The sequence below is a fragment of the Ranitomeya variabilis genome, chromosome 3 (genome assembly GCF_051348905.1).
Source record: "Ranitomeya variabilis isolate aRanVar5 chromosome 3, aRanVar5.hap1, whole genome shotgun sequence".
NCBI classification, from domain to species: domain Eukaryota; kingdom Metazoa; phylum Chordata; class Amphibia; order Anura; family Dendrobatidae; genus Ranitomeya; species Ranitomeya variabilis.
In genome coordinates, this window is record NC_135234.1 from 472338729 (window position 1) to 472363454 (window position 24726).

Consider the following 24726-nt stretch of genomic DNA (forward strand, 5'->3'; position numbering starts at 1 on the left):
ATTAAACATTTCTCACAATCAACTAGTTAGCTACATTTAACTTCTTCTTTCAAGACATTATTGCCATTTAACCATCTTAAGGCAACACTGTTCATAAGTGCAATATGTGAACATTCCCTTTAAGAGGGGACCAAGTCTCTATGAGGTAGTGCAACTTCTCAAGCTGCAAGTCTGTTCGCAGCAAGGACTCTGGTGCTGGTTCCAAGACCAGTGTCTTCGCAAAGAGTCCTTTCCTTGTGTTAAAACAGGTGAGAGCACCTTTAAGAAGGTGCAAACTATGTACAAAAAGTTTGTAATCATGCATTGTTCATGATTCAGCAGTTCTTTCAATGATGAATAAACAGGAAACAAAAACAAAAAGCAAAAGAAGGGATCCCGGGTAAACGAAGGGATCCCTTTAAGAGTTAACCCTGACCGGGTTGTAGCAGCAAAATATCAGAAGGACAAACAGTCAACTATTTACATAATGAAGCATTCTTGCTTACTCAGTTTCTGGCTGCGCAGGGGGCGGTCTCCTCCCGGGCCTCACCCGGCCAACGGGCCGCGTCGACGTGACAAGGACCGGTCCCGGCTCCAGCAACGACAGGATCCCTCGTCGGGATGCCCTCCTTGCTTGTGGGCGAGCGCGACCCAGAGGCATGCGGTGGGCCCGGACCTCCTGAGGTTCCGCGGGGACGGGCTCCGGCACCTTCCCTGCAGGAGGCTCGTCCTCCGACGTTCCGGCAGCAGCCTGGAGTGCGACGCACCGTTGGACGCCTCGAGCTATCCAGCCAGTTTCCCCAGTTTCCCTCCTCCACCGGGTATAGGTCACTGCGTCGCCAGGCTCCAGGTCGCAATCGTACCTTTCCCCGCAGGGTTCCACTTCTTCTCGATCAACACGGACCTGTAGTGGCTCCCCGATCTCTTGAATAACTCCCCTTCCTTTCCGGGAGTTGAAGGACACCACAACACCCCAGTGTGACGGCGGGGTCTCTTCGATGCTCGTCAGATCGACCTGGGCTGCAGGCTGGGGTCTGTTCCGCCATGCTGTCACCAGGCACCGCAGGTGTTCTGCCTCTGGCAGGATCCTCAGGCCCTGTGCCTGCAGCTCACACTCTGCCGCGGCTGGGATGGAGGAAGCAGGGGATACCGGAGTTAGGTGAACCTCCGTAGGCTGACCCATTTGAGCGATCACGCGAGCGTCGGCCTCAAGGCGACATGCTATCTGCCGGGCCTCGGCTGCGGCTACACACTCCTCAGACGGCGGCCAGTTGGGTCTGCCCATTGGTAGCTCCGTAAGGGCCAGTCCCTGCAACGATGGCGCATCTGGAGCTGTGTCGAGTGGTGCAGCCTCATGCTGGGTCGGGTCGTCCCCACGCGGTGCTCCCGGCGTCGCCATCTAGGCTTCTTCTCCAGCGTCTTCTTCCCGCGGTCTCTTTCGTGGGTGGCCCCGTCTCCATAGTCTCCACCCTCCAAAGAGGATGAGAAGGCGGACCTCCGCTGCCGACGGACACGTCCTCAGGATGCAAAAATGTTTAGACTGGGCGGCCATTATCTTTCGCGCTCTTCAGCTGGTCCATGCCTACTCCACGCCCCTCTTCTTCTCCTGCGCTCTCCTCAGCGCTGTAATGGCGGATGGTTTTGGTGGCAAATGGCAATCCACAGTCTTTGCAATAAGTCACAGTCCAAGCACAATAAATCACAGTTCCAAGGCACACATGACCCGATTCTTCAGGCTTAAGTAGATCCTGTTCGTGACGCCAAGTTGTAGCGCCCCCACTGCCGCAGGGCCGAGGGGTACCCGGTACCGGGCCTCTGAGTCTCTGCTCTGTTGTTGTCACGGTGGCTAGACCCAGTCCGTGACCCTGCTGAGGGGCGCCCAATAATAGGTGTGCGTGATGGTGATGATGTTGTGGTGGTGCGGTGCAGGTTGCAGTAAATAACGAGGACACCAGGTTGCAGTCTCTTTACCTCTTTACTGAAGGCTTCAGGATCCTCAATCCGGAATACGGCTAACCGGGCTGCGCAAGCCTGGCCGGTCCGATGGCACATCCAGAGCTCCCTTTGCAGGTGGAAATCTGTGCCTACCTTCTAGCGCTTGTGTGTTGTGGTCCTCCCCTGCTGTGCTTACGGGATAGTCCCCACAACTGTTGTGTCTGTTTCTCGTGTTCCCTCACAACTCGATTCTGATGTTCTTCCACGTCCCCCAGATCTTATGGTTAGGACGCACCCGTATGACGGGGAGGCTCGGAGCTCTTCCGGGACTCTAGCGTTGCCCCACTCCTGTTGTTACCCCCCTGTGTCTTCCTGGGTCAATTGGGTGAGACAGCCCGCCTATAACTGACTGTCCTGCCGTAGGTTTGAAGTTTGGCCTGGAGCTCTATACTTCCTCGGCGTTCCGGCCACCGGTTATGCGCCTCAGTAGGATGTTGCCTCGTCTTACAGCACGACTCCTACTGGTATTCTCCTTGTTGCGTTGATTTCGTTTCTCACTCAGCACAATAAACCTCGCTTCTTGTCCTTTCTTGGGGTACCGCCGCTATATCGTGCAGGCGCGGTCCCGTAACGTTCTCTCTGGTTGCTAGGCCTCTGTCAGGATCCCACCCCTGACAGGGACCCCTCTGAATCTTCCCCTACAACACCCTCTGCCACAAGGTGTTGCCTGGTTCCAACCCAGTCAGCTTCTGTCTAACTTTCTGCCTAACCCCCAGTTTTACCAGATTGTGAGGAGTGGCCTAATACATAGAACCCTTAGCTCCCCCTGGAGGCCAGACTGTGAAGTGTATTGGTGACTGTGATACCTGGTCAGATGAACTCCTTCAGTGCCATCAGATGTACCATAGCCCCCCTTAGCGGCGGAGCATCAGTACTGCAACGACCAGGACTCTGGGGCGCTGCATATGATGTAAACTGCTCATTTATTGTACTGGTACCAAGCAATGATTTGATTGCAAACAGTGGCTCATTGGTTAGCAGTGTTGCCTTGAAGTGCTGGGGTCCTGTATTCAAACCCCACCAAGTATAACTTCTGCAAGGAGTTTGTATGCTCTCCCCATCCTCCAGGTGCTCTGATTTCTCCCACACTCCAAAGACATACTAATAGGGAATTTAGATTGTGAGCCCCAATGGGGAAAGTGATGATGATGTCTGTAAAGATCTGTGGAATATGATGGTGCCATGTAAGTGTTGGTCGGTTGTCGCATTCCCCCTGAAGACATCAATCACATTATTGTATTGTCGTAATAATATGTACCTTCTATGTTGTCTGCAGTAATAACCACCGGCCGCAAGAGGTCTATGTCTTCCCTCAGATTTCCTTAGATTTACCTGTGGGCTGCAGGATCCTGTGTTTAGTGATGAGAGGGTCAACACCTAGCCAGCCAGGGAGAGGGAGGAGTGACTGGGGACAAACGGGGGATTAGTTCCGGCAGTGAGCAGTGTTGGAGAGGAGGCAGCAGGACATTACAGGCAAAGGAGGACTCCTGCAAGAAAAAGGCTTAAACGCCTGGGAATTGTGCAGTCCAGCAAGAAGGAGACTTTGGGACAAAGTAGCGCCCTGCTGTGGGTACTGATATGGGGAGCAACAACTCTATAAGCGTCCCCTGGGACTAATCTAATCAAGGAAACAGGGTAATACGGTCATAGAGACACATCTGGACCCGAAAAATGCAGGCATTCCAACCTTTGCCCCGTTCCTTTGCCATACCTGTTGCTGGAAACAAAATGCTAACTGTAACTCTGGGAACTGTTACTCCTTGTTCGCCAGTTTGCCCATGCATAAAAAGGACATTGCTTGTAAGAACTGGTCTGGCTTCCTGATTGAAAGGGTTAAAGGGAACGCTACTGCCCCAAGTATATCAGAATTGACGATGGAGGCAGCAGATTCAGGAGAAATGTCGCACATGCACACCCTCAACACTCAATCTGTAATCGACCCCGGCGTGGAAGAGGATGCCCACTCACACGACTACCGCCTGTGGCCAGCTTACATAAGGAAGTAAAATAAATACAAATAAACAGTGAAAACACCAAATCCAGTATGAAACCCTTACTTGAAAAATTTCCCATGTTAAATGACTTTAAAGATTTATTTTAATATGTTATGCTCTTAATTGACCTCTAGCTAAGGTATCAGTTAAAGGGGGTAGGTGTGAGTATATTACACACTACTGAGTTATAATAATAATAATAATAATAATAATAAAGGACGTTGTATGTCACATACCCAGGGTGTCCATAGTGCAGGTCAGGGTTCACATGCCTGTATGGATTGGATGGATTGTTACTGACATCTGGTGAGAATTTCATGTTAATAGCACCTTTAGAAATATATTTACTAAGAATATTGGTGATCTGTTCAATACTTAATTCACTCGCTGTATACCTAAGTAATCAAACCACTGAATGGTCAAGTAAATATAATATAATCACTTTTTAAATCCCCTATTGATTTTAGAGAATATTTACTATTAAATAGAGCAGCCCTTATTTAAAGTACATATACCTAGACTCAGAGGCCCAGTCCCTGCCCCCACAAAGACCTTTCTATTATGATATTATGCAATGCCAGATTTCTTTTATATTCAAAAAAATTCTGATAGTCAGGTCCTTACTTTACCCCGGCTCTGCATTAAACATGCCTCACACAAGTAGGGTCAATAACACTGTATCAAACATCGCTTAGTAATGAGCATACAAATTTTTACAAAGTGTCACGGCTAAAACTAATATAGCTCTCTACTGTATGTCCACATGATTGTACAAAGAATGTTTTAAATGATGTGGCTTTCTATATTTTCTCACAGCTATCCTTAAAAATCAAATTAACGACCTCCAAGAAGCTAATGAAAGTGCTATTTTGGAGCTAGGAAAAGCAGATGAGGAAATTTCCCAGCAAAGGAAGGAATTTGCAAAGCTGAAAGCAGAATATACTCAAAACCTTGAAGAGTCACAAGAAGAAATAAAGGTCCTTACAGAAAAGGTACAGTAATATGCAGCATATATACCAGTAAAAGCAACCCTAACCCTAACCCCAAACCAGTTGGGATGCCGAGTAAAATGTAAAATGCAAGAATAGGAAGTTTTTAAATCGCTTATAGCAACAGTACATTATAGAAAAAAAGAAAGTGAAAAAGCAACACAAAAATAGTCACAGTGTGCAAAAGCTTCCCAGGCATGTACCAATCCTAGTAAATACAGTATATCCACAAAAAATGGAAGCAGCACACCATAGTAGAGTCAATTCACATGCAGTTTAATTGCCCATCTGGCGACGTGACCACAGAGGTAGATAAAAGTCCATTTTTCTTTATTGATTCATTAGGGACAACAAATGACCGTTAAACAGATAAACCACATTACAAACCTACGGGTTTTGAATGCAACTGTTCTTAATTATGATCTTAAGGAAATGACATCAGACAGCTTGTATATTTACCTTCTCACTTATGGCATCACCAAGGATAACATTTACATATCTCCCAAAAATACAATAAAATATATGAAAAAAAAAATAAAGAATACATTTAAAAAAGAAACTACATCATTACTTTTGTAGACAGTCATGTAAGTATATAGTTTTAAGAATTAAAAATAAATAAATGAATAAATATATATATATCTATGTACCGTACATAATACATACAGTATGCTGCTCAAGAAAGAGGAGAGAAAATAGTTTGATTAGCTGCCTCGACCAATATACTAAGATTCTACAGCAAAAGGGTACATATTAATTTACAAGCAGGGTTGCCAACTTGATTTTCTTTTCTGGACAGCTTCTCAAAAAATTACAAACAGACATTGAGATTACAAGTAGTATATGTCTAAAAACCATAAATCCTATATGAACACATTAGGTGTGCAGCGCCCCAGAGTCCTGGTCGTTGCAGTATTGTCGATCTGCCACAAGGTGGAGTGATGGTATGTCTGATGGCACTAAAGGAGTTCACTTGACCAGGTATCACAGTCACACACTACACTTCACACTCCGGCCACCAGGGGGAGCAAAAGGTTCTATGTATTAGGCCACTCCTCACACTCTGGTAAAACTGGGAGTCGGATAGGAAGTTAGAGAGAAGCTGACTGGGTTTTGCCCAGGTAACATCTAGTGAGAGAGAGAGTTGCTTGGGAAGACTCAGGGAGGTCTCTGTCAGGGGTGGGATCCTGGCAGTGGCCTAGCTCGAGACAGATCGTTACGGAGCCGTGCCTGCACCTCATTGTGGCGGCATCCTAAGAAAGGACATGAATCGAAGTATATTGTGGAGAAGTGAGAAATGAGATCACAGCACAAAGGAGATAGAACCAGGAGGAGTCGTGCCCCAAGATCGGCAACATCCTTCTGAGGCGCGTAGCCGGCGGCCGGAACGCCGAGGAAGTAATAGGCTCTACGCATTACTTCGAACTACGGCAGGGTAGTTAACTCTAGGTTGGCTGTCTCACCTTTTCACCTAATGAAGACAACGGAGGCAATTGTGGGAGAGGGGCGTCTCTAGGGTCCCTATAAAATAACTCCAGGCCTACCCCGTCATACGGGTGCGTCCTATCCAAACCATCTGGGGGACGGAGAGAAAGAACAGAAACATACACGACAGTTGTGAGGACTATCCCGTGGTGCTCAGCAGGGAAGTACTACAACACCCAGGCGCTAGTAGCAAGGCTACTGATTTCCACCTGCAAAGGGAACTCTGGATGTGCCTTCGGACCGGCCGGTCTCAGCCAGCCCTGTTAGCAGTCCTCTGGATTGTGGATGCCGAAGCCTTCAGTAAAAAGGTAAAGAGACTGCAACCCTGTGTCCTCGTCATTTACTGCGACCTACACCATTACCATCTACTCATCAAGGGAAGCCCTGGGGACATACTTCACCTGTGGGAAGTTACACCATCTAGCTGCCATTCCATCACCCCAGCGGACCCCTAGCAGCGTCGGTCACCCTGACCGAATACCACAGGTGGCGTCACGAACACTTGACAAACTCTCACCTACACCTTTATTTGGGCGCCCCTTACCAGGGCCACGGACCAGGTCGGGCCACCGTGACACCCCTAGAACCGAGACCGAGGGACCCGGTACTGAGTACCCCGCTGCCCTGCGTCTGGGGGCCGCTCCAGGTGCATTCATGGAAAACTGTAAATTGGTGATAAATACAGTCGTAAAAGTCTGTACTTGTCTTTCCAGCGTCAAAAATTACTTTTTTTTACCTACAGAGGAAAAAAAATGCCCTATTTGTGCTGGGAATAGCCGAGGGTGGAATCACGATCCACACATGGCTATTAACCCCTTAAATACTGCTGTCAAATGCTGACAGCGGCATTTAACTTGCGCTTCCGGCCATCGGGCTGGAAATCCGCCCACCGGTGACTCCCGTCACATGATCGCGGGTCACCTGTTCATTGGCATGACAACCAGAGGTCTCCTGGAGACCTCTATGGTTTTTACTCAGATTGCTATGAGCGCATAGCAAGTGAGTAATTCTAATACATAGAGGTGATCTGATCATCGCCTCTATGTAGCAGAGGCGATCGGGTTGTGGCAGCTTTTAGTCTCCCATGGAGACTATTAAAGCATGCTAAAAGTAAAAAAAAAAAATAAAGTTTTAAAAATATAAAAAAATAAAAAAATATAAAAGTTCAAATCACCCCCCTTTCACCCCATTCAAAATAAAACAATGAAAAAACAAACATACTCATATTTGGTATCGATGCATTTTGAATCGCCCGATCTATCAATGTAAAAAAAGAATTAACTGATCACTAAACAGTGTAACAACAAAAAAAGTAAAAACTCCAGAATTATGTTTTTTGGTCGCCGAAACATTAAAATGCAATTACGGGTGATCAAAAGATCGTATCTGCACCAAAATCATGTCATCAAAAATGTTAGCTTGGCACGCAAAAAATAAGCCCTCACCCAACCCCAGATCACAAAAAAAGGAGAAGCTATGGGTATCGAAAAATGGTGTAATTTTTTTTTTTTTTTTTTTTTTTTTAATAAAGATTGGAATTTTTTGTGTGCAATCCCACGCTTGTTTTTTGCAATTTCACCGCACTTGGAATTTTTTCCCGTTTTCTAGTACACGATATGGTAAAACCAATAGTTTTGTTCAAAAAAATAAAAAAGTTATGGCTCTGGGAAGAAGGCGAGCCAAAAATGAAAATGCAAAACCAAAAATACCTCTGGTCGTTAAGGGGTTGAGGACTGTCATAGAATTTCTGGATGATTGGCGGGATCTCGGGCTGCGCGTGCACGCAGGCGCAGTAAACAAGACATCAAGTGATGTCAGTTGTCGGGCAGCAAGAACTGCGCATGCCCAAGGCAGAATACGACCACGCAGGAGCCTGGACAACTGAATAACGGCGAGGAGGAGGCGCCCTTCTCACAGAGTGACAGCTGGGAGGCATTTGGATGAGGGGGGAAAGACCTGCCTCCCTGGCGGTTTCACAGGTATGAGGGACCAAATTCAAAAGTGATTATTTCTGCAGTGCAACGAACAATAACTAAAAGAGCCACCTTGTCAGAATGCAGCATTAGTGCTGCACAAGATGGCTCTTTTAGTTAGGCTTCTTTCACACTAGCGTCGGGCTCGGCCCGTCGCAGTGCGTCGGGCCGAGGTTACCGACGCTAGCGTTGTATATGCCGTACAACGGGGGCAGCGGTTGCATTTTTCCAGCGCATCCGCCGCCCCATTGTGAGGTGCGGGGAGGTGGGGGCGGAGTTCCGGCCGCGCATGCGCGGTCGGAAATGGCGGTCCGTCGGCAGCAAAAAAAGTTACATGTAACGTTTTTTGCATCCGACGGTCCGCCACAACACGGCGCAACCGTCGCACGACAGTTGCGACGTGTGGCAATGCGTCGCAAATGCGTCGCTAATGTTAGTCAATGGTGAAAAAACGCATCCTGCAAACACTTTTGCAGGATGCGTTTTTTCGCCAAAACGACGCATTGCGACGTATTGCAAAAAACGCTAGTGTGAAAGTAGCCTTACAAACGCCTGGCGAGGTAACAGGTTCCCTATAACTAAGTACATTATGTTATTTACGAATATTATTAGGGTATGTTAACATGTTGAGTATTTGCTTGCAAGAATTTCTGCAAAGTTTCTGCAACTCTTGGCAGCAAAAACGCGTGTTTTTCAGCATTTTTTGTTCATTTTTGCCGTGGTTTTGTATGCGTTTTTGTACAGCAATGAAGCCTTTTTTGAGCTAAATAAAGATAATTAAAAAAAAAAAAAGTTTTGTGATGTAATTCCTTGGTTCAACACCACCTTTTTCATTCAGATGCAGTATAGCAACAGGGTAATGGGATTAGGACTTGGTGTCAGCAGCTGTCATTGACACAAACCCTAGGTTTAGTAATGAAAAGGTGTCAGCCAGACAACCACATTACTAAGTCGGTTAGTAAACACAAACACACACACAAACACTCCAGCCTATGTAGGAGTGTTAAAAGAATGACCCTACATAAGCTGTAACCAAACAGCTACTGTTAGTTTTTTTTAAAAAAGGAAAAAAATGCAAGGGCTCTTACGTAATTTTAATAACTAGCAGAGGGAAAGCCGACGGCTGATGTTAATATTCTGGGAAGCAGCCAATAGCCATAAAGGATCCCAGGCTATTAATATCAGCTCACAGCTGTTTGCTTAGCCTTTACTGGCTAGTTTACAGGGGACTCCATAAAAGCAATTGACATAGTGTCCCCCTATATAATCTTACCAACAAAAGTTAGGCAGACAGCTGTGGGCCGATATTAATAGCCTAGGAAGGGGTCATGGATATTGGCCCCCTCCCAAACTAAAAGCATCAGCTCTCAGCTGACCCAGAAAAGGCGTCTTAATTGAATCTAAATTAAACCATCCATTGAAGCCAAGTCTCCTGCAACAAAAATAAAATAATAAACCACAATATTCCTCACCTGTCCACAGAGAAAATAATCCATAATGTCCCACGATGATCCTGAGGACTTTGAGAGCAGTCACTGAGCAGTAATGTTTTTAGGAATACACTCTATTTTACAAAATTCCAAACTGAAGGGTGTACTATAATATAAATTCACTCCCTCATTAGTTTTCTTCTGCTTTTGTCTTTTAACCGCCGATACGCCTTTTAACAGTGGCAGTTAAGGGTACTTATTCCTCAGCACTGCTTTTTAAACAGGGGCAGCTGAGACACCGGAGAACATGACTCGGGTCAGTTTTTACCGTCCCCAGTCTCGTTATCGCCGTTATTCACCAAAAAAAGTCAGGTTTTCCATTCATCTTTCTCTGATATGAATTGGCATACCAGAGGAAAGATAAATGGGGTCCGCCAAGCCCCCCAGTACCTCCGCCATCCCCGAAACTTCCAGCTCCATTCCACGGCCCTCTGAGTCATCTTCCTATAAGAAAATGGCGGCACATGCGCAGTGCGCCCACCGAGATCTGCTGGCCAGCACCCGGCAACAATAGGAGATTTTTCCTATTGGCTCATTTTGATCACTGTGATAGGGTCTATCATAGTGATTCAAATAAAAAAAAATAGTAAATAAAACCCCTCTTTGTCACACCCTTAGTTAGATAAAAATAATAATAAAAAAAAAAATGTTGCAGTTAGGGTTGGGGCTAGGGTTAGGGTTAAGGTTGGGGCTAGGGTTAGGGCTGTGTTAGGGTTGGAGTTAGAATTGGGGGGTTTTCCACTGTTTAGATACATCAGGAGGTCTCCAAACGCAACATGGTGCCCGACATCAATTCCAGCCAATTTTGCGTTAAAAAGTCAAACAGTGCGCCCTCCCTTCTGAGCCCTGCCATGCACCTAAACAGTGGCTTTCCCCAACATACGGGGTATCAGCGTACTCAGGAGAAATTGCTCAACAAATTTTGCGGTCCAAAAGGAGAAAAAATTTACGGATATCAAAGAATGGCAACGTAATCGAAAAATGTAGTTACTTACCGATAACAGTATTACTCTGAGCCAATGACGGCACCAGGAGAGAGGGGATCCGCCCATCAGGCACAGGAAACCTACAGATAAAAAGGGCGGTACCTCTCTCCTGCATCAGTTGTTTACAGAGCACTAGAGAAACTTCAGATAAATAACATAATTAACAGAAAAAATATTTATCATTACTATGAAGCTTAACAGAGACACAACATGGCAACCGCAAACATAATATCAATTAAACTAAGTGTGCACACCCACACGTGAAGGAAGGGAATGTATGGGTGCTGTCCTGGGCTCAGAGAAATACCATTATTGGTAAGTAACTACATTTTCTCCTTTACCCATGACAGCACCACGGAGAGAATTGCAGAGATTTGTAAATTAGGGGGAAGACCACCTCTTCCAGAACCCTTCTCCCAAAGGTAAGATCTGAAGAGGAGGCTAGGTCCAGCACGGTGGCTTAGTGGTTAGCACTGCAGCCTTGCAGCGCTGGCATCCTGGGTTCAATTTCCACCAAGGACAACATCTGCAAAGAGTTTGTATGTTCTCTCTGTGTTTGTGTGGGTTTCCTCCGGGTTCTCTGGTTTCCTCCCACATTCCAAAGACATATTGATAGGGAATTTAGATTGTGAGCCCCAATGGGACAGCGATGATAATGTGTGTAAGGCGCTGTGGAATATGTTAGCGCTATATAAAAAAAAAAATTAAGCAGCCGATAATGGTTAAAGAATGTAGAGGGGGAAGACCAAGTAATGGCTCTACATACCTGTTCTTTTGAGGTGCCGGCTCCTTCTGCCCAGGAAGTCGCCATCGCTTTTGTTGAGTGGACCTTTATTTTCTCCGGGATGACTGCCCCACGCGAGGAGTATGACCAGTGATGGCATCCTTATCCATCTTGCCAGTGTGCCCTTAGAAGCTTTTTGCCCCCTTCGCGGACCCTAAAAGCACAGAAAGAGAGACCTATCCTTCCTACACTCTCGTATGGCTGCTAGGTATTGGATTAGGCACCTTCTGACACCTAGTGTATGTAATACTTTTCCTTCCCTATTTTTGGGATTGGGACAGAAAAAAGGGAGGGAGATCTCCTGAGATCTATGGAAATACAACACCACTTTTGGCAGGTAGGCAGGGTCATTCTTAAGAATAACCCCCTCCGCTGAGATTTGTGTGAAAGGAGGGCTGGCCGACCATGCCTGAATGTCACTGACCCTACTCATACGAGAGCTACTAGAAGTGACATTTTAAAGGGACTCTGTCACCTGAATTTGGAGGGAACAATTTTCAGCCATAGGGGCGGGGTTTTCGGGTGTTTGATTCACCCTTTCCTTACCCACTGGCTGCATGCTGGCTGCAATATTGGATTGATTTTCATTCTCTGTCCTCCGTAGTACATGCCTGCACAAGGCAATCTTGCCTTATTCAGGCATGTACTATGGAGGACAGAGAATGAACTTCAATCCAATATTGCAGCCAGCATGCAGCCAGCGGGTAAGGAAAGGGTGAATCAAACACCCGAAAACCCCACCCCTATGGCTGAAAATTGTTCCCTCCAAATTCAGGTGACAGAGTCCCTTTAAAGGACAGGATTATCAGCGAAGCCTCTGTCAGGGGTTCGAAAGGAGGTTTGGTTAGGGCTTTGTAAGGACCAAGTTTAAATCCCCAGGAGCAGTACTCCAAGAAAGGAATGGGTGTAGACATGGCCGATGTTTTGATGAACCTGGATATCCACCGATTGCTAGCCCAGTTGTGATTGTACGGGGCCCCTAAAGCAGCGACTTGAACTTTTAAAGTACTTGTAGCTAGCCCCTGTTCCAACCCCTCTGCAGAAACTCAAAAATAGCTCTTAGTGGAACCCCCCTTCTAATTTTTGAACCTGAAAGGAACTTTTTCCAGATTTTCCCGTACAGTTTGGTGGTTAAAGGTTTCCTATTTTGTAGCAATGTAGAGATTACATTTGGTGAAAGCCCCCTATTAGTCAGGAGAGCCCTCACAAATTCCAGGCTCAGAAGGGGCTATTAAGATCACTTTTGCCCTGTCTTCCTGAATTTCCTTCAGAACTGCCGGACTCAGGGCAATCGGGGGAAAAACATACACTAGAAGGTGGTCCCCTGGAATCATGAAGGCATACAATGCAATGGGGTTCCCTTTGGGGTCTATTGAGCAGAAAGTCTACCTTCTTATTCTGACTGTTAGCGCATAGATCTATGGGTGGACGACCCCACCTTCTGCAATCTCATTGAACCCCGCCTGATTCAGTTCTCCTCACCCTGTCTCAGCTGGGTCCCTGGTGATTTTAAGTAAGCTACCACAACTCAGGCGTCTGAGAATACTCTTACATGGTGACCCTGAAGAGTGTTCTAGAAATCTAGGAGGGCAAACTTCACTGCCAATAGTTCCTTCATGTTTGAGGATACTGATCTTAAGTCTTCGGTCCAGACCCTTTAAGCTATCTGGTCATTCAGGTGAGCCCCCACCAACCCCTGGGGCTTGCGTGTGTGGTCAGGACCTGAGAGATTGGAGTAACCCATGGAATGTCTCGGGTTAAGTTGCCTATTCTCATCCACTATTCTGGCAGTACAGTTTTTGATGAGACAGTTAACTGCCCTTGTAAATTCCCTTTTAGAGAGATTTCAGCTGACAAAAATTTCCCACTGCAACTCTCTGGTGTGTACCTGAGCACAACGAACCACTGGAATACAGGATGTCCTGGAGCCTAGGAGGGACATCGCTTTCCTAAATCCATACCCTGTTGATATTCTTCCCAGGCCAGGAGAAAGAGACACAACCCCCAGAGAAAACTCTCATTGCGATTACCAGAATATCATCAAGGGTGGGGCCAACCAAGAACTCTCCCTCACAGGGGATGGAGCAAAGTCTTGATTTTGTCTGGAGATCTCCTGGCCAACACTTAAGCCATAGGGCTAGCCGAGCTGCGTTAGAGAAGACTGCAGATCTGGCAGCTAGCCTGACAGAGTCCGCTGATGTGTCTGCCAAAAAGGCAGCAGCTCCTTTCATAACAGGAATGGAGTCTAATATAGTGTCCCTAGAGGTTTTCTCCTTTATCTGTGAATCCAGCTGGTCTACCTAGACCATCAGAGACATGGCCGTGCAGGTGGCAGCAACAGCGGGTTTTAGTCCTCCCCCTGGCAGCCTCCCATAAACCCTTCAAGAACGTATCAGCTTTTTTTCCCATGGGTCCTTTAACACTCCCATGTCCTCAAAGGGAAAGGAAACCCAAATGGATATTTCCTTTTTTAGGGGTAGAAGGCTCTTTCTCTCTGGTTTCTTCCACTTTTTAAATTAGGGATTGAAATTTCCCATTTAGGTGAAAATGTCCTTTTTTTTTTCGGCAAAGGTCTACCAGCCCCCTGGTGGCTCTGGCCACCAATACAAGGCTATCGATCTCCTCTAAGAGAAAAGAGCTATGACCACTCCTACCCCGGATGATGATGAACTGGATATCTCTGAGTCCCTTCTCCACTCTCTGCACTACTAGACCTGGCCTCGGGGGCATTTCCTACCTGCGATTTTATTAGGGATCTAACAACTGAGGCAAATCTCTGGGTCTCTTCATATATTGTCTACTGTATGCAGGAGTTGTAGTCTTTTTTCCCATGTAGTGGGTAACACTTCCGTGCAGAGCGCTCAGGCCCTGTGCTTAGTCTTGCCCATACTTTCCCTTCCTTAAAGGGAGAAAAAAAACCCATGGAGCCCTAATTATAAGGTGGACATTCACGTAGATCACTTACCATTCTGACGGAAGAAGGGGTACCGGGTTAGGAGGAGGAACCACTCTTATAAATGGATTCTCACTTGCGCTCAACACCACACTGGAGTTCTTGCTGCGCTGGGATGATTTGCCCAAATGCCTACTCCCATTGTTACCATGCTCCTGGTGATGGGAAGGGTCCCCTTGATCTGCTCGTTTTTCTTTCTGCTGTGACAGCCGCTGCTGCTGCTGTGGTGACCAGCCCTGCAGTCTGCATTTCCAAATGCTGATCACTCATGGCTATGGGGAAGCCTGCCAGAGCCCTTATTTATGATCCTGTTTTAGGGCAATACTATCTGTAAGTAAAAGGACTATTTTCCTAGTGCCTATACATTATATTAGTTTTTGCTGCTGTTTTTTCATCACATTCACAACATAATAATATGATTGGATGCAGTATAATTAATATATTGATATATTAACACAAGCATATCTCATCATGAGCTCCCATTTGATAGCTATGCATTAGTTACCTGTGGTTTCTCTAATATCATGCCCCCATAATACTATTAAAATCCATGATTCTATATTGTACTATTAACTGCCAATATTTATAAAATTGGCAATTTTACCAAAATTTATGATCCTTGCTCTTTTTTTTTTGCACTTTTGTAACGCCATCCATAGCCGCCTAACCCGGTGGTGAGGCGCACGCACGCCCTGACTGGATTACCATGTCATGTACTGCGGTGCCGCCGTGTCCTAGGAGTGAGCCACGCATGCACCCTGACCGGATTACCCAGTCATGCACCGCCACCATTTACATCATAGGGTCCGCCCACGCTGTGCGTGCACACCCACTCCCGAAAGTGCCGGGAGCGCGTCCACCGATCCCAGCCCCTTATCGGCTGCTTGTACCCAGGCTGAAGAAGATTCCGGGAGAGGCAGCATGCAGTGATCTTCTTCTCTGCTGTCTCTCCCCGCACATCCTAAAGGCCCACTGACCTCAGCGGTGGCGCCTCAGGATACCGCACCAGCTGAAGTAGGGAACCCCTGCTGCCTGGATCGGTCTGGCCGGGCCTGGCATCCCATGACGATCCTCAGGTATGTTCCTTGTACGCCGACTGTAGGTTCCCCGTCAGGGACAGGAAACCAAGTGATGCGGGAGAGAGGTACCGCCCTTTTTATCTGTAGGTTTGCTGTCCCTAATGGGCGGATCCCCTCTCTCCATTGTGCCGTCATGGGCAAAGGAGAAACACATTGTTCCTGTGCTGAAATAATCTTATAAATGTGCCAATGCTGTGTACTGTGTAATGGCTGCGTGTGACTGTACAGGGACATGGTCTGATCATACCACAGCTCCTGGGCAGAGGAAGACACAAAAGAGAGTATACAGACATTATAACATGGGATCACAGCTGCTGCTTTCTGTGAGGTAAAACATGTTTAAAAATCAGGCAGGGAAATGTTTTACCTCATAGAAAGAATCAGCTGTGATTCCGCGCTGTGGTATGATATACCAGTATTTTTAATATTAATATATATATATGTATTATATTATATTATCAACAATAATAATATCATATTATTATTAATAGTATTGTTTATGTATGTATGTTGTATTCAGTTACAGATTGGTCAGACATCATCTATATTGTCACATTCTGAAAATTACCAAGAAGATCTCCAGAAGGAAATTACCCAACTTAGGAGTGAATGTAGAAGATTAAGGACCCAAAGCCACCATTTGAGTGAAGAAAACTACAGCCTTAAAGAAGATTTATGGGATCTTAAACTGCAACATGAATGCTTGCGTGAAAGAAAAGATGGATTTACTCTTGAGAGTGAGTGGAAATTTAGTAATTTATCAGAAACATCACATTGTATTGTAACTGTATTCAGCTGACATTTTAATTGCACCTCCTTTTGGAGGTACCTGGACAAATAATAATAATATTAATATATTATATATCAGACTCAGTCCTGAACTTAGAGTATGAAGAGGGGATATGCACCAAGTACAAAATAGTCTGGAACCATTACAACAAAAAGCTTTTGCATCTTCCACCCCTTAGATAAAATATAGACGCTGATGAAAGGTCAATACTATGAAGAGAGGAATTTGAGTTGGGTTATTTTATGGGACTGGGATTTAAATTTAGAAACCATTCTGCCCCCATTAGCAATATGCCATCTCTAGTTCTATTAACCACCAGCAATATTATAATCTTACCGTATATAACTTTCTTAATAAATGCAGTGAACAAATATACCTTCAGCAGTAAATATAATTGTCACATGATTGTATCTTATTTACATGCATAGTGTATATAATATAATGTGTAAAATAAATTAAAAATGAAAGGAATTTTTTGAGAAACCAGTTTTTTTTTTTTATTGTAACTAAACAAAATGGAGTTGCTTAGACTTGTATGTAAGCTAGGTTTTTGCCAGGCTGTGATCATCTAAATTTTCATGACTGGCTAACTAGATTTTCCTCAACTAGTGAGTGACACCCAGTAGCGTAACTAGAGTGCGATGGACCGCAGAGCAAAATTTGAATCTGGAACCTGCACCCCAACTGCATGTTGGTTAGATATGTGGGCCCTAGTAGCATTCTAAATCCTATAAGGAGATATGTGTCCCCCATCCCGCAGTATGTAGTAATGACCCCCATTCTGGGTCTTTTCCAGGTCAATCCTGGAATATATGTCTCCCATCTTGGGCCCATCCTGATATACATACGCAAGAAAACTTGGCACTCAGAGTAGATTAAATTAAATTATTTAATATGCAATCCAACAATAAAGCTTCACAAATATTTTGATCTACATTAGACTTTCCTCGGTGTGCCTTATTGTCCAATTGAAAAGATAACAGATTGAATTTTATAAATAAATATAAAACACAATCTGATATCTTTTCAATTGGACAATAGGCATATTTTATCAAAATAACAGCATATTTCGCTGATCCATAAAATTAATGCATATATTACTGCTTATACTCCCATTGTATCCCTGTAGATGAATGGATTGCAAAAGACCAAGTAACTGTTCCCTCAAACAAAAAACATCTCTCGCATGGATGGCATACCGAAGAAAATAGGTAAATTTAACATTCTTAGTCAAATTTTAATCTGGTACTTGTCCATATAACATAACTTTTGAACCAGTGCACTTACTTCATCTCATACCCACAGTGATGGCTAAGGGATTGATAGTCAAGAGTGTCGTGATTGCAGTGTGGTACTAGGTATAGGTCTCATTAGTACGGTCTTATGATTTGTGAAGGTGGACTTATCCCTGTGCAAAAAAAGGACTGGGCATGTTCATATCTAACATACCCAATTTTTCTTGTCCTTGAATTATTCAGCTGGGAGGATCTAGAGACCCAATACAAATTAGATTGCCAGCCGATCACCCCAACATTTACTCACCTCTTTCATGCTTCAGCATTTCTTTTCTTCCAAATGACACCAGAACAGCCAATAAGCAGCCACTCACAGGTGACTTTATCTCCCATCGCAGATGCCATATCAGCTGATATTATTGCTGGAGAAGTGTTTTGTTCTCTACATATTAGAAGTTTAAAATAACTTCTCAACTACATCTTATGTTTAATGTATCATATGTTATTATCTATCACCCCATAGCTACTTCTGGTATCTGAAAGAATTTACATTTTAATGTTGAGGGCTACTTAAAGTGACCATAGTCTTATCACGTTCAAAAGCTTATGAGAACTGATTAAAATGTAAATGTGTCTAACAGTGACCACAAAGAATACATCTTTACTGTGCCTTGATAACAAAGTGCCACTTTGACCCACGCATCTCAACTTTTAGTCTTTACAGGAATGATGCTTTTAAAGTTGATGGAACATATTCAAAATGCAAAGCAGCCTTGAGTCCTGTGAACATAAAAGAACCCTGGGAAAGTAAGTACTAAGAATCATTTTCTTTTACATGCAACAATGATTAAAGATGGGACTGCTGCTTCTTCTAATTATTTTTACTCTACCTGTGTTGAGTAAATTCATTACCGAGTTGACCTAAAAATGTTAACCCTTGCATACAATATAGCACAGTTATAAAATAGATTACGTTTGGAAATTTAGAGAACCTTATAGTAAGTTATTAATATGTTTCCTGCTTGTATCTTAATACCTATCGTGTTTTTCATCGGCTATCTCAGTAAGTTTCCATGTCCAAAACACAGATCTACAGTGGTGCTTGAAAGTTTGTGAACCCTTCAGAAAATTTCATATTTCTGCATAAATGTGATCCAAAACTACATCAAGTCTTAAATGTAGATAAAGAGAATTAAATATAAGACATGGGTCAAAAATATTAGATTGTCATTTTTGTTATCTGAAGAAGATGAACCAACATTACATCTGTGAGTGACAAAAGTATGTTAAACCTTAAGACTAGCAGGTAATTGGAAGTTGAAATTAGAGTCTGGTGTTTTCTATCACTGGGATAACAATCCGGTATGAGTGGGTGACCTGTTTTATATAAAAGAAAACAGGGATCTATCAATGCCTGATCTTCACAACATGTTTGTGGAAGTATATCATGGTACGAACGAAAGAGATTTCTGTGGACCTCAGAAGACAGATTATTGATGATTGTCAGGCTGGAAAAGATTGTAAGATCATCTAAAAAGGTTTGGACTCCATCAATCCAAAGTCAGACTGTGTAAATATAGAGGAATTTAATACCATTATTACCATTCCCAGTAGGGGTTGACCAACAAACCATCGCCAGATAATGGAGGTGGCTGACATGGAGAAATCCTACCAATGGCTGGAGAAAGATGGACTCCGAGACAGCACAGAGACACTAATCATAGCGGCACAAGAGCAAGCACTAAGTACCAGATCCATAGAAGCAGGAACCTACCACACAAGACAAGACCCAAGGTGCAGACTATGCAAAGAAATCTCAGAAAGCATCCAGCACATAATGGCAGGATGCAAAATGCAAGCAGGAACAGCGTATACCGAACGCCACAACCAAGTAGTGGGAATTGTATACAGGAACGTCCAAACGCCACAATCAAGTAGCGGGAATTGTATACAGGAACATCTGCACAGCATATGGGCTAACTCCCCCTAGAACCAGGTGGGAGACCCCAGAGAAAGTGGTGGAGAATGAAAGGGCTAAAATCCTATGGGACTTCAAGATCCAGACAGATGAGCAGGTGTTGGCTAACCAACCAGACATTGTGATAGTAGACAAGGATCAGAAGACAGCAATGATAATAGATGTGGCAGCCCAAGTGACAGCAACATCAGAAAGACGGAATATGAGAAGCTGTAGAAATACCAGGGCCTCAAAGGAGAACTGGAGAAGATGTGGAAGGTGAAGGCAACTGTGATTCCAGTGGTGATAGGAGCACTTGGAGCAGTGACCCCTAAGTTGTGAAAATGGCTACAACAGATCCCAGGAGCAACGTCTCAGCTCTCTGTCCAGAAAAGTGCAATGCTGGAAACAACTAAGATCCTGCGCAGAGCCCTCAAACTCCCAGGCCTCTGGTAGAGGATGAGAAATGACAACAAAGACCACCCCGATTGGGGGTGAGAAGGAAGTTTTAAGTCAGTTTTTAGTATCTTAGTATATACAGAATATGCTACTATATGCACTTTATTTGGTTCAGTGCTTGGGAATTAATTTATTTTGCACTTTGAGTTACTATGTGGGAATGTCTATGTGACACCATTTTCAACTACTTGTATACCTCTATACAATTTTAGATGCTCTTTCTGTGCTTATTATTTTGCTTAGTGATTGGTGCCTTTTTAGTATTGGGGCTCCCTTATAGACTCACCCACAAATTTGTCCTTGTGTTTGTTTTGCACCTCAATATTTATTAAAATGCATCTTTTTTTAAAAATAAATAATTACATGTATTGTAGTCTTGGCCCATATTTGTTCTTTGTTCTTTTTGTGTTAGTAATAGGAAATAATTGCTATTACTACTTTGTGTGGCTGCGTTCTAAGACACATAGCATTTATTAGATCAATGTAGCTGTATAAGGTTTTTTTGGTGAGAAGTCATGTGGTCTTCAATGGTACCATTTTGGAGTACACAGAACAAAAAGGATCAAATACTTATATTTTTGGGATGCAGGCTGAACACTTGGCAATACTGGCATTTTATTTAGGTGCTTTTTTTCAGCATCTTTATCTGAATATGAAATGTTATAGTATGGGTAGATTTGAATGTAGTTTGTTACTTTTCCACTATAAAGCATTCTTCATTCTAACTGAATCAATTGTGTGTGTGGGGGGGTGTTCATGTTTTTTTTTAACTTTAATATTTCAATGGATGCATATTTTTATACAATACTTAATAGTCCCACAAGATGACAGGCAATCTTTTCATTAGTTACCTAAGTATAGCATGTATAATCCCGTTGTAGAGGGACTGCAATGGACTGACAGAGGAAGCCGTCTGTCAGACTCTTTAAATTCTATGTTCACTATAAATATCAAAAGTCAGGAACAGGGCAGACTTTGAGCTCGGTAATTTCTCTAGTGTATATATTGTCAGCTGTGTAATACTTCTGAGCCCTCCCCATACAAGCATTATACATGACTTTTTTGTCCAAAGTAGTACATTGAAATTCAATCTATTAGGCCACAATTTTGTTTGGCTGCCATGACAGCTAGAACCTCATCGCTGCTCAGCCCCACTCTCTGTCTGACCTCAGAGCACAGACTTGATACTGACCACACCATCTGATGGGTCAAATGGCCAGCATAGGTGTTATAAAAAAAGAAAAATTGGAGGCAGCACACCGTATGTAGTGAAAAAGAGCTAATCAGCCCAGAAAGCTTAAATAGATTAAATAGCTCTTTTTCACTACATACGGTGTGCTGCCTCCAATTTTTCTTTTTTTATAATTGAGGTTTGGTATTTGCCTGGGGGGCTCTGTACCCGGACTCTTTCTTTGGCCGGGGTCACACTAGACCGTAATACGGACGAGTGCTATGTGATAAAAAATCACATAGCACTCGGCCCAATGTTAATCTATGGTGCAGCTCCCATCATCCGATATTTTCTCCGCCATATTCAGGATCCGAGTGAAATCGCAGCATGCTGCGATTGTCAGCGTATCTCGGCCGAGAATCGCCAATGCAAGTCTATGGGTGCGAGAAAAAATCGGATTACACACGGACCATGCGTGTGCATTGCGAGAAATACGCAGCAGTGTTAGAGAAAAGCCGGCAATTGAATTACCGGCTTTTCACATATCTCGCGCTGAATTAAATATAAATACAGTATATATATATATGTGTGTGTCTCAATGACAGATATATATATATATATATATATATATATATACATACTATATATGTTTTAATGAACATTTGAGCACATAAATCCATTAGATGCCGGTTTTGCAAGCCTGCGAGAAAATCTCGGCATACTGATGCCATACGGATGTCACACGGATGTCAAAAGGATCATTTGATGCAAGGAAATCGCATCCTCGCACTGCACACGGATCACTGTTTTGGAAACATTTGTGCGTTTCTCGTCTGTGAAAAACGGACCGTTTTTTTATACGTTGTGTGTGTCCCCGGCCTTTGTGCTGCTCTAATTTTCTTTTTCAGCATAGGTGTTATCTATAATTTTTGTTGTTGCAGCGAGGTGTTGATTGTATATTGCAATTTGCACCTAGTGACATTAGTATTCAATACCTACTGCTTTAACCGATTTTGGGTTCCTAATGTATGCCCTTGTTTAGATTGTTTAGTTCTAATGTGTTTAATATTGTAATTATTTTATTAAACAAACCTTTATATACTTTTATAATTTACAATGCATATTTTTTTAATAGTGTTGTCCCAGACAACATCTCGAATACTTATGTTGCCATTTCCGTGTGTGGCCCCACCATTATTCCCTAGCTAGATGACTGCTGTCTTGGGGTCATACTTGATTCAGATCTTTCCTTCACTGCCTATATCCGATCACAGGCTCGCTCATGTCATCTACACCTCAAAAACATCTCTAGAATTCGACTTTTTTCTTACCTTTGACTCTGCAAAAACTCTTACTGTTGCTCTTATTCGTTCTTGTCTGGACTATTGTAGCTCTCTACTAATCAGTCTCCTTTTAACTAAACTCTCTCCGCTCCAATCCGTCCTGAATGCTGCAGCCAGGATCATATTCCTTTCCAACCAATACACAGATGCCTCTACCCTGTGCCAGTTGTTGCACTGGTTACCCTTCCGATACAGTTTAATATAAACTTATCACTCTCCCCCACAAAGCGCCCCATCCTTCAGCATCACCCTACATCTCCTCCCTTGTCTCAGTCTACCACAATACCCGTGCCCTCCATTCTACTAATGACCTAAGAATACCATCCTCATTAATCTGAACCTCCCATTCCTGTCTCCAGACTTATCATGTGCTGTGCCAATTCTTTGGAACACACTACCCAGGACATTCCAATTAATCCCCAATAACCACTGTTTGTCCTAAAAATGCATTTCTTTAGAGTGCCCTATCGCCTCTCCACACATGTCTAACTACCCCTGCTTTTCTTATGCAAAATTTCCTTCCTGATCAGGACACTTGTATCATCTGTTCCCACACCCTCCATCACATATTAGCCCTCTGTGTCCGTACAGATATTGGTCTATGACTGGTTCATGCAGCATTACGTGAGCACCCTATGTATTACAGTATAGCTGGTCAGAACAATGAAAGCAATTGTTACCATCCACCTTTCTTGTCTCCCCTATTTCCTCACAGATTGTAAGCTTGCGAGCAGGTCCCTCACTCCTCTTGGTATCTGTTGATTTATGTGATTATTGTCATTCTTTAATGTATTTTATTGTCTGTACAAGTTCCCTCTAAAATGTAAAGTGCTGCAGAATATGTCGACACTATAGAATTAAAAATTATTATTATGCTTATAAATAACGTATTTGGAAAGGTACAGTATGTATAATACGGAATATACTGAGTTCTTTCTGGACATTTTTTTTCCTAAACAAGCCTGCATTTATAGCTGTGGCCCTGAAGCCTGATGGAGACCAAATTGCTATCCAATGAGTAATAGGTGGACTTACACAAAATTGTCTTTAGTCATCTAATTACTGCATTACGGTAATTTAGACTGTGATCATTTCAGGTAAATATGAAGAACGTTTTACACTTAACGCTTCACCATTTTCAATGGACAGTGAAAACACTGAGGTTTTGATAATGGCTTCTGAAGATGTTTTTCGTAAACCTGCTCAAACACATGTCATTGGTAAGTAAGTATGCTGTACTAAAGAACACATAGTGCATAAAATACAGTGTGGTTTATAATTACACAATGGTGGACGTTGTATAACATGTCATATACATGGGGAATGATCTTGTATCATAACAGATCACAAAACAAAATTTGCAAAATTTTGCAAAATTACATTTTAAATTTGCAAAAAGTTTGCAAAATTAAACAAGAGAAAATGAAGCAAATGGCCATCCAGCCTGCAGAATAGGTGCCATCACTTTATTGTCCAGAGAACCTTTGCCCTTCATTAAGACCAATATTGCACCATTACCACCGAGCTATTGCTGCTGAGGTGCTGCTACAGCAGCTTCCGCTGTTCATTGCCCTGACATGGCCATTCATATTTCACAGTGTGTATGGATGTCTCCAGGTTTCACCTTACCTTGCGACAGCTTTCTGATAATAATAATCTTTATTTTTATATAGCGCTAACATATTCCGCAGCGCTTTACAGTTTGCACACATTATCATCACTGTCTCTGATGGGGCTCACAATCTAAATTTCCTATCAGTATGTCTTTGGATAAGCCTAGATACAGATCTACAGGGATTTAGAAGCTGACAGTGACACACAGTATTATATGCATTGTAGCACCTCTGTAAAATGCACACCTGTAGCTGCTATTTGCATCAGTCAAGGCTAAGCCTCTCCTCAAATGTAGTCGTGCGTTTTGTACATTAGCATTTAATTTATTTTTCTTAATTGTAGAGGCTTTTATGGGCATTTGATTTTTTTTACAGTTCCTTTTTTTTTTTAATTCCATAATGAAGATTTTTATTTAAATTATTTTTTTTTACTTTACTGTACTTCTGTATC

General features: G+C 43.4%; 1 protein-coding gene across 3 annotated transcripts in view; it reads left to right on the forward strand.

The window, feature by feature from the left end:
- The window catches only part of LOC143818325 (uncharacterized), a 112109-nt gene that overhangs the window by 51062 nt on the left and 36321 nt on the right, over nt 1-24726 (forward strand). For all 3 annotated transcript variants that reach the window (XM_077299673.1, XM_077299671.1, XM_077299674.1), the window contains 5 exons: nt 4785-4960; nt 16228-16444; nt 17627-17708; nt 18448-18539; nt 23760-23882. In XM_077299673.1, the coding sequence (XP_077155788.1) occupies nt 4785-4960; nt 16228-16444; nt 17627-17708; nt 18448-18539; nt 23760-23882 (690 nt within the window). The remainder of the gene's footprint in view (nt 1-4784; nt 4961-16227; nt 16445-17626; nt 17709-18447; nt 18540-23759; nt 23883-24726) is intronic.